Raw genomic sequence first — 16,246 nt, 5'->3', positions numbered from 1 at the left:
TGAGAAGATATCACATGGTATAGATCGTTCATGTTCCAAATTTCAAGCCGAGCTTATGTTAACACACTCACTTGTCGACTACTGTCTATTATTACTGTTTAAGCCGGGTGAGAGTGTAAGAACGGCACAGTATGAGTTCAGTGACTATATAGTCCAATGGTCGCCAAACTGATGAGCCTGTGAGCTAGAATAGCATTCATAAATCTTCTAGTGAGCTACCAAGGAATATTAGACTGAAGAAAGTATGGTACGCAAAATGGAATTTTCACACTTTTATTGCCTATAAAGATACATTTCTAGTGTTGAAATCTACTTATAGCAAAAAGTATAACAAAAGTTGAAAAATACATTTCAATGAGTGCAGTGGAACTCTTTTTAGTCATCAAGTATTTTCTTGATGTTTGGAGTGTTCGTTGTAGCCGCCATTCTGATGCAGTTGTCCAAATGTTCATCAGTCAGTCTGTTCCTATATCGATTTTTTATTAATTTCATAATTATTGAAAAAGATGCTTCACTCACCTAGGTATAGCTGAACATAGATAGCTTTCAACCTCAATGCAACGTGAATAATATTTGAATATTTTTCTTTGGGGACTTGAGGCCAAATATTGGTTGCCAACCCAAGCATTTATGTGAGCTACCAAAAACTACCCCACGAGCTACCGATAGCTCGCGATCGACTGTTTAGCGACCACTGTTTTTATAGTCTCTGTAAGTATGAGAGACTACCAGCGTCACAAAGTTTCACGAAAAATAACTAATAGGACTTTCGGCTTGAGTTAACAGTGAAATTTGAAACATATATACGCCCTATACCATGGACCATCTTCTTACACTGCATTTTCTATAAGCTATAGTTTACTATTTTTCCAGTCATACCTAGTTCGGCACTGAAGCTCCTCCATCAGTTCGTTGGTTCGCTGAACTGCCGACGAAACAGGTTTGTTTTCGTTGCTCGACGTACGTGACTTGTGATTGGAGCCGTGAGATTTTGGTTGGAGGCGTGAGACGCGTCAAAGTTGGAGCGGAACGCGTTTCTGGCGCGGTCCGTCTTCGACATGTTCTCGATTGAGCGTAGTTCAGGTGATCGCGGCGGCGTTTCTTCGGCCGCGCGGCCGACGGGCGGCTCCCGTACGGGTCGCAGTCGCTCCGCCGCTTCTAATAGCTCGGCCTGCAATCAAAATTAGATAGCAATCGATTATTTGATGGTCATTAATTAAATAAAAGATTTACACTCATAAGTTGTGTAATTTATTTTCTTTGGTTTTTATGTTTGTATGATTTATATATTTTACTAGTAGTTGATTGATTGATTGATTGATTGATTGATTGATTGAGTACTTTATTTATGTAGATTACAATATATACTGGCTTATACACTTATATACAATAGCTTACAATACAGCAAATTATAGATGAATTTACATAATATAGACTAAGAAAATAATTATTGAACTGTATATGATATGAAAAAGCAGTTTGTAATATAATAACTATAGATAATAATCATATTGTTATGCATCTACATAAATTGGCGGAGCTTTGGACATATCAATGTTCATTCTTCGGAAAGAATATTAAAAATATCCTCCCCACTAACTCTCTACCAAAAGTAGTTCTGTGAACAGTAGACCTCGCGCTCAATAAGTTACATTGACCTACTGTTGTTATGATTTCTCAAAAATTAATAAATAATTTATCAATTTAAAATGTCTAGAAAAAAATCCTAAATAAACATAGAGCTTTCTGTCCTATGGTACAGTGACGTGTCGTCCCGGAATGTGAGTGTGAGCGCTGTATCAGGTCTGGCTGCAACTGTCTACTAACGCTGATGGAAAGATACATTTTCAAGATGTTCGATGTTTTTGAACGAGTAGTATTATAGTCAACTGTCTACTAACGTTGATGGAAAGATACATTTTCAAGATGTTCGATGTTTTTGAACGGGTAGTATTATAATCCACTAGACAGCTGATTTATGATGAATAATTCTATTGTCTGATTTTTACTCTAATATTGGCGTATGAAGGAGGCTCCTTTTTCCTTTTATATTATCCTTGAAATGCAAAATTTCCAAAAAACCTTGTATATACGTCGACGCGTAATTTGAAAAGGAACATACCTGTCAAATTTCATGAAAATCTATTACCGCGTTAAGCCGTAAATGCGCTATATATAAACATTAACAGAAATGCCAAACCGTCGACTTGAATCTTAGACCTCACTTTGCTCGGTCAATTATTCACAAACAGGTAAACTGTGGTCCACAAGGGTCCAATAGAAAACTTATGTTGCTTCCCCATGACGAAACACTATAATTTAATTTAACTTTATTGTAGTTTTGAAACTGTGTTAAATTTGTAAATTTTTGAAAAATACTTTCTTTTTTCTGGGGAGGCAGATGAAGCTCCTCAGGAGTGACATGCATACCTCAATTCACCAAAAATTTAAGTGTTGTTCAAATATTCACAAATGTAACACAGTGAGCATAACTACAACAAAGCTAATTGAAAATTTTACAAACTGAAAACTTGACCTACTGGAATCTTCAGTAATCTAAAATAGGCCTATAACCATCCTCGGTAAAGCTGGAATTACACCAAAGTTAACTGGAGTTACACCAAATCTTGAATGTAGTCTCAACTACACAAAAAAAAACTCAATCCTTATAGATTCTATTAGATTGAATAGAACTTGACAAACACATATATTCATCGTGTGTATGATAAAATATGTTCAATCTAATAGATTCTATAAGGATTACGTTATTAACATTTTGTTATTAAATTTGGTTTAAACGCAGCTCAAGAATTTATTATGCAAAATTTTTAGTTCATCAGTTGAGTAGTTGAGACGTGATGGTATGCGGCATTCGTGAATTTCCTATTCCCTACGTGTATAAGCCGATTCTTCCCTCTATTATATTATAGAATAATACACCAATACAGTCATGACTAATAATTTATAAATATGACAAGGCGAGAGCAACAGGCTAAGCCAAAAATTGATCTATTCCAAAATTTAATAAATAGTAAAATTTCCAAAATATAAGTTATAAATACTATCTTCACTGCTAGAAATTTGAGTACAATTGTGTGTCCGAAATTGAGAAACTAGAAAATTTGAATTTAGAAGGATGACGCACCAAATTATGTGATATTTTCATAATTTTTGATTTAATTAGTTGTTTTCATACATTCTGAATTTATTTTTATCACACTGACATACTCAATGTCAATTCAGCCATACTTTTTTAAATAAAATTGACTTCAATTTAAAAAAATTAATGATTCTAGTTCACTCCAACTTGAAAATTGATGAAATCTACACTTTTCTGACTGACAACTGTTTCTATCTCATTTTCCCATTTTTAGGTGGGATTCTACCTTCAAGAGTCATGTTGAATCCATAAGTCAAACATGTTCAACATCTACTTTGGATATACACGGGTGCAACACGAGGTCTAGGAATGCTCTAAGACTAGATGCTCATAGAACGTCTTTTTTCCAAGGTAGTCCTGATCACATGAGCACGAAAATATTGAACTCTCTCCCACCTCTTATATATCTGAGATCGACTCTGAAGTTTTGTTGAAGATTAAGTTGAAGGATTGGCTGATCGAAAAATCCGTGTAATGGAACTTTTTGAATTGAGAAATTTTTAAAATGATGTGATTCTTGTCATCGAATTGAATAATTTTTTGTCATTTAAATATCTTAATATTTTCTACAATGTAATTTACCAATGTGACTATGTATTTGACTTGTGTCAATATTGTATTATTATACAATGTATCAATAAAATATTGAAATTGAAATAGCTACTAGAAAAGGATATCGCTATCTGCTTTGTCGAATGATAGACAAGGACATCAACACTATTGTAATCAAATACTGCCATTATAACGTGAACCTCACTCTCTTATACCCGCACGATACTATAGTGATGTCCATGTTATGATGGCAATGGAGAAAGATAGGAGAACAACGTTGCCGATCTTCCGACTTGTCAATGCCTTCTATAGAGGGTACCTGATACAGGTTTATTAATGAAATATTAACAGTTCATTCTCGTTTAAATAATCAATTATATTTAATTAAGCAAGAAATTATATTTTTTGATAATTTTCATAATAAATTTTCTTAACCAAGTTGAAATAATTATTTTGTTGATTAATTACTATTAGTTCTGTGAACAGTAGACCTCACGCAGTATTCTCATCCACAAGTACCTGATTGAAACTATAGACCTTATGGAAACACAGCTTCTCCACACATCTATGTAATCACTTGTCAGCTGATTTATGATGAATAATTCTATAGTCTGATTTTTATTATAATATTAGCGTATGAAGGAGGATTGATGTCATCAATAAAAATTTGAAATTGAAAATACTTAAATCAACACAACTTGGAGAAGGGTCTACATTGATATAGTGGATCAAGTTTCTGTTCTTGTGAACTTGACTTTAAGTTTACAAATCACTTTCATACGGAGAAGGGTCTACATTGATATAGTGGATCAAGTTTCTGTTCTTGTGTACTTGACTTTAAGTTTACAAATTACTTTCATTTGAAGGTATGATAAAGGTTTCAGTTAAAGGTTTACAAAGGTTACTTTCATTTACTTGACTAATGTAAACGCTCCTCAAGTCCTCTCGCATATGACGGTAAATCACTGAATATTAACCTGGAATTGAGGAGAAGATAAACTCCTCTGGAGTGGGCCGGGGGACGGCGTGCCCTGTCCAAAGCTGTGCTGAGTGACTGCCTCCTCGTTTCCCCTCCTCTTTGTCTCCGCACGCGTCTTGAACAGCCGCAGACGTCTGCTGGGTGCAGCCGTCTCTCCCCCTCCACTGCCTCCACCCGACATCTCCCAATGCTGGTAGGAATCAGGTGACGAGCTGTCAATCTGGAAAACCAATAAGCATAAAATCATGAATAGGAGCGCAGATGAAAGTTTAAACAAAATGTAATTCGCTGAATGCTAAGCAATTCAATAATAATTATGAATAAAAACCAATTTTGGTGGAGCAAAGTTCCTTTGTATCCCCAAAGCATTAAGGCTGTGCAAAGGCTAAAAATAAACTTTCTACTCGTGATATTTTTCAAAGTTTTTCGATTTGTATATCATCAATCTATCAAAATGAAAAAGTTTTCTCAGGAAAACATTTTTTCCGATCATTAGTTTTTGAGATATGAGCGACTGAAGTTTGCAATTTTGGGACAGAACATTTCAGATTCGGTACGATATAAATCCATGAGATTCAGAGGATGGATTCTTCATGGTATTGTTGATCCATTAAAACAAAAATTTTCTGAAAATTTCAATTTTTGGAAATGTTATTCAATTGACAAAGAATAACCAAAAATAACTCAACTAAAAGTAATTTTTGGTTATTTTTAGTGAATTGAATAACAATCTTGAAAATTGATATTTTCATAAAATTTTGGTTTTAATAGATCAAAATACCATGAAGAATCTATCCTCTAAATCTCATGGATTTATCTCTTACCGAATTTGAAATGTTCTGTCCCAAAAATTTAAACTTTAGGCGATCATATCTCAAAAAAAGTAATGATAAAAAAAATGTTTTCCTCAGAAAACTTTTTTCATTTTGATAGCTTGATGCTATACAAATAAAAAAACTTTGAAAAATATCACGAGTGAAAAGTTTTTTTTAGCCTTTGCACAGCCTTAAAGTAGGCTATCCACCGTACTCTTATGAGATACTTTCAAAAATATTATTAGTCATTAATCTTGATAATTACTCTCTAATTCATTACTTAGGCTGGTCACACACCGATTAGTCAAAACAAGACTAGTCACGTTTAGTCACAATACTTCACATACTTGCTAATGGAATCTTGTCTAATTAATTGCAATGACTAATCAGTGTGAGTTGCGTCATGAGGAACAATCAGTGTGAAGTATTGTGACTAAACGTGACTAGTCTTGTCTTGACTAATCGGTGTGTGACCAGCCTTATTATTAAACTTAAATGTCAATCTCAGGAGGTATACGGTAGCATGTAATCTTAGTAATTTAGTCCAACAATTTTGGTTGTAGACTATTAGTTTTGTTTTATTATCTAATTTATTTTCTTGAAGTATTTCTTATTGAACCTGTATTGATTTTGTTTCATGAGTACATTTGGACCATATATTATTATTTCATATTATTGAATCAATTAGGTTATCGATATATATTCTACAAATTTATCTCGCAGGAGATTTAATTCTAGAACTAAGGCTTTAGAGATCACAGTCATATTCGAGAGAGGATTGCTTCCAAAATTCATTCAACTGTGTTGTTATTGAGTTTATTACATACAAACTATACAGTAGTGAAATATTATCTCGTTTGTGTAATAAATAATCGTTCTATAACTTATTGTCCATCCCTCCATTACCACCATGCTGTGTTGATGAAGAATAGAATTATTAAAAAACTCACCTTTTGACTCGATAAGCTCATAATCTATTCCTAAAATAGAATTTTCATGCGACTGCATACATTTCAGGTGTTCAAAGTATTATTGAAAAGAGCCATTTTTAATTATTATTCTAATAATGTCGTTGTATGAACTTCAAGTTGAATTTCTGATTTGAAAATTTTGTATTTTGATTTGTTCATTTATTTACAATAACTATTTTTTGACCGAGCGAAGTGAGATCTAAGATTCAAGTCGACGGTTTTGTATTTCTCTTTATGTTTATATGTTTATATTTATGTTCTGCATTTACAGTGGAACGCAGCAATAGATTTTCATGAAATTTGACAGGTATTTTCCTTTTTGAATTTCGCGTTGACGTATACATACGGTTTTTTTGAAATTTTGCATTTTAAGGATAATACAAAAGGAAAATGAGTCTCCTTTGAACGCCAATATTACTGTACCGTAAAAATCAGACTTTAGAATTATTCATCATAAATCAGCTGTCTAGTGGTAAAATCAGTGGTTAAATCTAGTGGTTAAATCAGCTGTCTATTACCACCCGTTCAAAAACATCGAAAATCTTGAAAATGTATCTCTCCATCAACATTAGTAGACAGTTGACTATAATACTACCCGTTCAAAAACATCGGATATCTTGAAAATGTATCTTTCCATCAACGTTGTAGACAGTTGCAGCCAGACCTGATAACAGCTCTCACACTCACATTCCGGGACGACACGTCACGGTACAATAGGACAGAAAGCTCTATGTTTATTCAGGATTTTTTCTAGACATTTTAAATTGATAAATTATTCATTGATTTTTGAGAAAACATAACAACAGGTCAATGTAACTTACTGAGCGCGAGGTCTCTGCTGTTCACAGAACTACTAGTATAGGAAATGGAGGAATTTGGATTCGAATACTCACAGCATTTCCATTAATATGGGGTGCAGGCGGTGCTTTGTACTTTTTGCGTGATCTTGATATCCTCAGTTTGGCTGGACTATCGTTGCTGTAAGGCTGGTGGTGGAACTCCCGTCCAGTGTAGCGAAGGTCCGGCTCACTTCCATACAAGCTTCGTTTCGACTCATGGTGGCTACCTTGACTTGAACTCCTCTGCCGCGGCTGAAAATTCAACATTCCAAGTATTGATATAAGAAAAAATAATTCGCATTCTCAAAAAACATATTTACAAACAGTAGAAATACATACAATAATTGTAATATATTTATAATATGTACTCCTCACTCCTCACCTAGAAACTAGTCTGTATGTGAGGAAGGTCTTTTTTCTCATACTTACTCAATTGCAGCTGTTTTCCATGCATTGAATCAAGCCGGTAAACAGCTGTTTGCAGAACAAGAAAACATGTGATTTTCATTACAGCATACTATACTGTAAAGAGATCATAGGTAAGGAAAGTATTGCTTTCCGAAAAAAATTAAAGTACCTCAATTTCTAAATTTCTATACGTTTCAAGGTCCCCTCAAGGTCCCCTGAGTCCAAAAAAGTGGTTTCTGGGTATTGGTCTGTATGTGTGTGTGTGTGTGTGTGTGTGTGTGTGGTGTGGTGTGTGGTGTGTGTGTGTGTGTGTGTGTGTGTTGTGTGTGTGTGTGTGTGTGTGTGTGTGTGTGTGTGTGTGTGTGTGTGGTGTGTGTGTGTGTGTGTATGAGTGTATGTGCGTCTGTGTACACGATATCTCATCTCCAATTAACGGAATGACTTGAAATTTGGAACGTAGGCCCTTATAATATAAGGATCCGACACGAACAATTTCGATCAAATGCGATTCAAGATGGCGGCTAAAATGGCGAAAATGTTGTCAAAAACAGGGTTTTTTCGCGATTTTCTCGAAAATGGCCCCAACGATTTTGATTAAAGTTATACCTGAAATAGTCATCGATAAGCTCTATCAACTGCCACAAGTCCCATATCTGTAAAAATTTCAGGAGCTCCGCCCCATCTATACAAACTTTGATTTTAGATTCTCAATTATCAGGCTTCACATACAAATTAAACAAAAAAATTCGAGTGGAAAGCATGAGAATCTCTACAACTAATGTATAGTAACATTTTCACCTAAAATTGAAAATAAGCTCAAAATACGAGAAAATGTGATTATCCAATTGCAAATTGTTGGCAACTTTTGATTCTATCAAAAATGATTCACTATGAAGAGATAGCACACCTCGTGTGTCTTCAGCGTTATTGCCCTGTCACCAGCTGGCTCAAATCTTTGGATAGTAGACTTTAGATGCGCGGGAACACTAGCGTGATCAATTATTCTCATAACGGCAAGGAAAGTTGTGTGAGTGCGCCACACCAGATTTTTTCTTTACAGTCGAGTATGTTTCCCAGTTCTGTAGTTAATATAGTCCTATGTTAATATAATAACTCAAATAATTTGAGAACTCATCTAAGAAGTTTCAAGTTATAAGAACTCATTTGAAATCTTATAATATAGGCCTTTATTATTTAATTTGAGCTCTGTCTGTTATGAACTGGGCGCTACGGGCTGGGTCATGTTTATAAAATGCAGTAACTCGAGCATAATAAGGTAATGGTTTCTGTTTCTCAGCAATATTATTCTTTCTCAGATAAATATGGCAAAAAATATTGTACGGTAACGTATTTACCGCATTCATATGATAATTCTGCTCTCAACTAGAGCAACTACGTTTCGGGCAGAAACAATCATACTTATGCGGTAAATTATAGTTACCGGACTTGTGACGTAAAGTACTATTACAATACATGTATGTTCTTCCTTCATAACACCTACTTTTTTAATTTAAACTATGCATAAGTACTTAAATGGCTATGCTACACCTAGAGTACCAAACATCGTTATATAAGAATGAATTATTTGTAGAATACAAGTTAAAATAACTAATGTCAATAAATAAGTTAACTTGTTTAAAAGTATAAGTTATCTTTATATTCCGGTTATTATTTTGTAATAAGTAGTATCATTGTGCAGTTACTTTGAATTGTTTCTAGGAAATAAAAATATAATTATTCTATTCTGAACATGATTGATGTGTGATTAGTTTCATATTTTCAAAAATCTTCTTTCAACAAGTTGGTGTTTATTATTTGAGCTCTGATAACTTATAGCACCATTTTTTCTAAGGATGATGCCCACATGACCTCTAGGATTGTGCGTGAGTAATGAGGCAGATCTTGATGACTCATAAGACCATTGAAATCAACATACTATTGATTTCTTTTGTATTGTAATTATGACGAGTTCTCCAAGTGTATTGTTATGCATCATTGACTTGTGCTATTGCTATTATAATTTAATTTAATAATATCCTTAGAATTAGATTCTGACTGGAAGTTTTCCAGTTATTGAAGTTTTTCAAAAATATCGAAAAACCTAAATATCTCGAAAACTAAGGTCGATATAAGAGAATTTTACTTCACATTTTTTGTTGCAAATTTCATGTAGAATCTATGATCTTCAGCTGTTACATCTTTCGTGAGATACTCTGAATATAATATCAGGACTTCCAATTCATAGGTATAGGAGGGATATAAGTACATTCTACTTGACATATTTTGTTTCAAATTTCATGTAGAATCTATGGTCTTCAGCTGTTACATCTTTCGTGAAATACTCTGAATATAATACCAGGACATCCTTTATATAGGTAGTACTATCGGGGCACCGAGCTTCGCTCGTTATTTTTTTTATTGATAAACAGAACACAATTCTCTAAAATGATTGTGTTTATATTTCACAGCTGGCTATACGTCATCTTATGAATTTCGGGAATGCGATATTTTGATTTTTCACATACTCACTCGCTCACTCACGTTTTACAGCTGTTTCAGCCAAGGATGAATTATCCTTTTAATCTCGTTCAGTGAGTTTTCTCAAGGATGAGACCTAGTGCAATCGAATTTTTATATCATAAACCTACTATGTTCCAAATTTCGTGAAAATCGTTAGAGCCGTTTTCGAGATCTGTTGGACATAAATATCCAGATATAAATAAATATGAATAACGAGATATATAAATACAGAAATTGCTGGCTTAATATAATAGGATATAGGGGGTTCTGATAATACTGTATCCACTGGACTTTCTGAAAGCTGAACTTGACGAACTGAAAACTGAAGTAGTTCACTCAGGCTGGTTCTAGATCGACAGAGATCTTGACGAAGTGAATGTCACGCTTACCAAGTTGCCAACAGACGGCCTCCGCCCGCTGATGGTGCCACCATTTTGCAAGATGGCGCCGTTGTTGGTGACTCTCAACCGCTGGCCGGGCACCCGTTCGGGCAGCACCTTGAGGCCCCCGGAGGCGGCTGCGGAGGCGGCAGTGGAGGTGGCACGTGGATAGGAATGCGTCCATCGCTGCGGCTGCCCCTGGAGGCCGTGATGGGGGTGGGGGTGGTGCGCCGCCGAGCTAGAATTGCCCATCTTCAGCTCAGCATCCTATCTGCAAAACAACAACAAAAACACATCATTCCACTTGCAAAGTTTACAACAAAACATCCATGAGAAGCACTTATCACTTTTTTATAATTATAAATTATATCGATCTTAAGACAAATGGATAACATGGAATAATTTATGGAAATAATAGAAATAATTAGCAAATTTATAAATACACAAATAGAGAGAATATTAAGTCATGACAAACTGATGGGATACTTTATGGGATATTAAACTGAAACTACTTAAACTGAAACATGGGATATTGTATGGAAATAATGGAAACAATTAGCAAATTTATTAGCAAAGTACACAAACATAGAGAATATTAAGTCAAGACAAATGGATAACATGGGATAATTTATGGAAATAATAGAAAAAATTAGCAAATTTTTCAGCAAACTACACAAACATAGAGATTATTAAGTCAAGACAAATGGAAAACATGGAATATTTTATGGAAATAATGGAAACAATTAGCAAATTTATTAGCAAAGTACACAAACATAGAGAATATTAATAGAAATAATTAGCAAATTTATTAGCAAAGTACACAAGCATAGAGAATATTAAGTCAAAACAAATGGATAACATGGGCTAATATTAGTATTAGGAATTATTTTATGGATAAGGGGGGAAGGAGAGTCTGGTGCAGGTAGAATCCCAGACAAACTTTTCCATAAGATTTTGACGCATAATATAAATTACATCAATATTGGATCCCATCATAAACTGCGATGCTGAAATAGATTTCTGGTCCTAATTCAATTCAATAAAAAATTTGGAAATTGAAAAAGTTTTGGGCAATAGCCTGTTTTTCTTTTCTAATAATTGTAAAGTTTGTAATAATTCTAAAGTAGTCTAATAAGTTTTCTAATAATTGTAAAGTAATTTTTTTATTCAACGATAGATTGCTATCTAGTCTAGGGACTAATGAGCAACTTATTTATGTCCTATAATACTAATAAATACTTCATAGAAGAGAATCCTCCATAGGGTCTCCTATTCAAATTCTAATATTATTAGTACACTGCTTATGACTGTACTACACAGGTGGGTTTCACTCATTTCCACTGCTCTGCTTTTCACTGGACACAAGACACTTGAATCAGCACTAGACCAGTTCAAATGGCTTCTTCCTTTTCAGCCTCCTCACCAATCCTTCATTTTCCAGCAGCTGGATTGCTTCGATGTTGTCAATAGCCTGTTTTTCTTTTCTAATAATTGTAAAGTTTGTAATAATTCTAAAGTAGGTAATCTAATAAGTTTAATAATATTGTATTTGATTTTTGGAATGCATTTGATTGTTTAATTATTTTTTTAATAAAGAATTTGAATTTGAAAAGTTTTCTAATAATTGTAAAGTAATTGTAAATTTTTATAACTATTCAATAAATAAATTCAATTTTATATAGCCTACGACTGTAATGAACTGGTAAAGAATTATTAGTGAAGAATTCAGTCTATGTAATTCAACAAGTAGGCCTACTTTTGCTTCTTTGAAAAACTAGAAATTGGAATTTTTATCGATAGAGATGAAATCTTTATAAGAATACTGCAAATTGAAAATTTGTATTATTTCATTTCTCCCTATCTAATATGAAGTCTTATTCATTTTGAAATATAAAATGAATCGACCTGATTTTATATCGACGATATAGACTATAGTGAGGTCCAAGTTATAATGTCAGTGTTTGATTAGAAATTGTATTGCTATCCTTGTCTATCATTCAACAAATCGGATAGCGCTATCTCTTTCTCGCTTTGCTCTGTTGCCATATCGTCTTTTAACAATGTAGAATTAATAATTAATCAACAAAATATTTCATCTTGGTTATGAAAATTCATTATGAAATTATTGAAAAATATAATTTATTGCTTTATAAAATATAATCGATTATTTTAAATGAGAATGAACAGTTAATATTTCATCAATAAATCTGTATCTGCTACCATCTTTAGAAGGCATTGACAAGACAGAAGATCAGCAACGTTTCTCTCCTATCTTTCTCCACTGCCGTTATTATAACGTGGACCTCACTATAGTTTATTCATGAAATAATGGCATTTTTCAGTGCATACTTTGTATCTATATCTCTAATTTGTCTCTCTATAAATTCACCTCTTGTCCACTATAAATAATCCACTAGTTAAAAACACTTCACTTGAATGGGCTACTTTTACAAATTAACTGGTAGGGGAAGGGTGGGTAAAGTGGCCACTCTTTTATTTTGTTGGCTTTTCAATAAGTTTATGATTGTTGACAGTAATGAAACTCATATCTAAATTTGCTTATACTATTTAGGTTCCAAGTGAACATGTGTTATATCTGCAATTTCATTATTCATCTGATTTCAATAATAGAATTAAAAATGTGCTAAATGGCCACTCTACCCTCCTAGGTTGGGTAAAGTGGCCACAACCTGGCCGCTTTACCCGCCTCCAAAATCCAAGCATGAAAGTGTTGAATTAGTTCAAAAAAGAACACTTATTACAATACTCCATTCATATTTATTGTTTATTTTAATAATTTTACAGTATAATAATTATAGCCTTATACCATTAAATTGCCTATTCTTGAAGTATTTCTTCTAACTCCTGTCGAATATCATCTTCAGTTGTGAGAAACTCTTCTCCCTGTTTGAGGCTGGCACAAAAATCTTCTGCTTGCTGTAGAAGATCTTGACTGTCAATATTGTCTGAATCTAATGACTCAGTATGAAGTTCTTGGCTTGGCTTTTTGAAGTCCTTTTGTCATCAATTTCTGCTGAAGGTATCTCATGATCCTCACTTTCTGAAGGAATGTTTTGATCTTCATTCTCAGAAGGCATCCACTCTTCATCATTCTCGTCTTCTGATATAGAATAATTCTCTTCTTCCTTTCATTCTTCAGGAAACGAATGATTGTCTAGAACAGTCTTTAAAATGTCGAAGAATTTGCACACATTCACTTTGTTGAATCCTTGAGCTCTTGCTAGGAATGTTGCTTCAGGTGTCCTCAGGATGATAGAAGGATGCCTCTTCTTAAAACCGGCTACCCAATCCTTGCCAGCCATCTTCTTCTCATGGTTGAATGTGTGTGGAATCTTATTTTTCTCTGCAAGGCTGTAGGCAGAAACCGAAGTTCATTTTGAGTCAACCCATAGAATCGTCTCTCCATGGCAATGATATATTCGCAAAGCTCCTGTTCTTGTTCCTCACTGAAAACATTTCTATATTTGCCCAGAACCTTCTTGCTTTCAACTGCATAGACATTTTTGTCAAGCACTCTACGTTTGAGAGTATTCCTTGGTACATTGAACCGCTTTGCAGCTGTTGCAAATGGCATTTTTTCTCTCTTCACAGCCAGTAAAATTGCTTGTTTCATGGACTCCGAATCCCATGACTGCTGGTCAGTCTTCCTCTTATAATGAGATGGCATCTTGATAGCAGCGTAACTGTAACAATAGAGAACGGAATTATGAAGATTAAAATAAGTATTTATAGTTCCTCCATCATTCATACATCATTCATTTATTAATGCATACCCATATTGTATTATTTGTGAATGAGATTGAATGGTAGAAATTACTTCCTAGTGCTAACTCCACCTAATAGAGAATATTTTCATTTCATATCATACTCAAAAGAACCTCCCATAGACCTTTACTTATAGACTCTACTCTATTCAAAATTTAATCCAAACTCTATACAGTATTATGATTCACTCATCACCTCTACTTGAATGAGAAATATGAGTTGCAGTTGATGGAAATGATGGCTATGCATGAGTGAGTATGAATGTGTGTGAGGAGAATGGGTATAAAACCATGCTGTTCCTTGCAATATGTTGTTTTTGAAATGATTAAAAATAAATAAATGAAATAATTCAAGTAGCCTAATGTTATTAATCTTAATAGTCTATAGGTAGGCTATCTCAAAAAAAAATACCTGATGAGAAAATAAAGGGACGGGCAAAGTGGCCACTGGCCACTTTGCCCATCAACAGAGTGGCCACTTTGCCCGAAAGGACGCCATTACTGATAAGATACCTTATAAACTAACCAACTTGACAATGAACTTTTAAACAAAAATGTATTCAAAGATGAAATATAAACAAATCAGCTGCAACCTAGCAAATAGATATGACACCTATTAATATTGAACAGTATCAAATAATATTTGTCACTTACCAAAACTATGTGATGTTGGAAACAGCAAAATGCGAATTTTGTTGGAACCATTAACAGTAGAGCATCCAAAGTCACGGACAACAATGACCGACTGGCTGGCGACTAGTTGGCATTATTTCCACGAGAATGCATTACTAACTATACAGCATAAAGTCGAATGGCCACTTTACCCGATCTGGCCACTTTACCCACCCTTCCCCTAGTTCTGTGAACAGTAGACCTCACGCAGTATTCTCATCCACAAGTACCTGATTGAAACTATAGACCCTATGGAAATACAGCAATAGACTGGCTTCTCCACACATCTGTGTAATCACTTGTCAGCTGATTTATGATGAATAATTCTATATTCTGACTTTTACTCTAATATTGGTGTATGAAGGAGGCTCCTTTTCCTTTTATATTATCCTTGAAATGCAAAATTTCCAAAAACCTTGTATAAACGTCGACGCGCAATTAAAAAAGGAATTAACATACCTGACAAATTCCATGAAAATCTATTACCGCGTTTCGCCGTAAATGCACAACATAATATAAACATTTAAACATTAAGAGAAATGGCAAATCGTCGACCTGAATCTTAGACCTCACTTCGCTCGCTCAAAAATAAGCAAATGTTCATATTTAATAGTATCAAATTGTTCATTTATTTTCCACATTTCAACTTGAAAATGACCTAAGTTATGCTCGAAACTAGTCTTTGTAATATTTTAAATAATAGAGGGTACTTTAAGTTTCTATATTGTTTTTATGAATCCACTAGTTTTTTGATAATATTCACTGATCATCCACTTATCTATCCCTTATTCACTGTATTTCTTATGCTAATTCAGCTTACAGTTTATAAGAAATGTGATTTAGGTAACTTCTTTCGAGGACGAATAATGATTCCACCTTATTATAATTAAAGTGTGCTCAAAGTTAAGTCTGACTATATGATCCACAGTTAAAAAAAGCTGTCGAAGCGCTAAAGAAACTAATTATGCTTCAATTTGATATCTATGAGAAAAAGAACCCGGAAAATAATCCATGTATGTCATATTTTCATTCATTTCTAATGAGAGTGAAATCCTTTCACATGTGTCGACTCTCAACCAATTATATTTGAACAATTAAATTGTGTACAGATGGACAATTGTTTGATATTTATATTGGCAATTAGTAGCATATAAAGAGGCTTGAA

The 16,246-nt window shown here is 34.0% G+C and overlaps 1 protein-coding gene across 1 annotated transcript in view; it reads right to left on the bottom strand.

Annotated features, from left to right (window-relative positions):
* LOC111051178 overlaps nt 1–16,246 on the bottom strand; it is a 234,224-nt gene that overhangs the window by 45,617 nt on the left and 172,361 nt on the right. Inside the window, exons 4-7 of the mRNA XM_039419967.1 lie at nt 10,634–10,895; nt 7,371–7,568; nt 4,690–4,911; nt 906–1,171 (exon numbers count right to left, since the gene is read on the bottom strand). Coding sequence (XP_039275901.1) covers nt 906–1,171; nt 4,690–4,911; nt 7,371–7,568; nt 10,634–10,876 — 929 coding nt within the window. The 5' untranslated portion in view covers nt 10,877–10,895. The remainder of the gene's footprint in view (nt 1–905; nt 1,172–4,689; nt 4,912–7,370; nt 7,569–10,633; nt 10,896–16,246) is intronic.

Source organism: Nilaparvata lugens, chromosome 2 (genome assembly GCF_014356525.2).
Source record: "Nilaparvata lugens isolate BPH chromosome 2, ASM1435652v1, whole genome shotgun sequence".
Classification (NCBI taxonomy): domain Eukaryota; kingdom Metazoa; phylum Arthropoda; class Insecta; order Hemiptera; family Delphacidae; genus Nilaparvata; species Nilaparvata lugens.
Note: the sequence above shows the minus strand (reverse complement) of the source record. Positions and strands in the feature narration are given on the sequence as shown.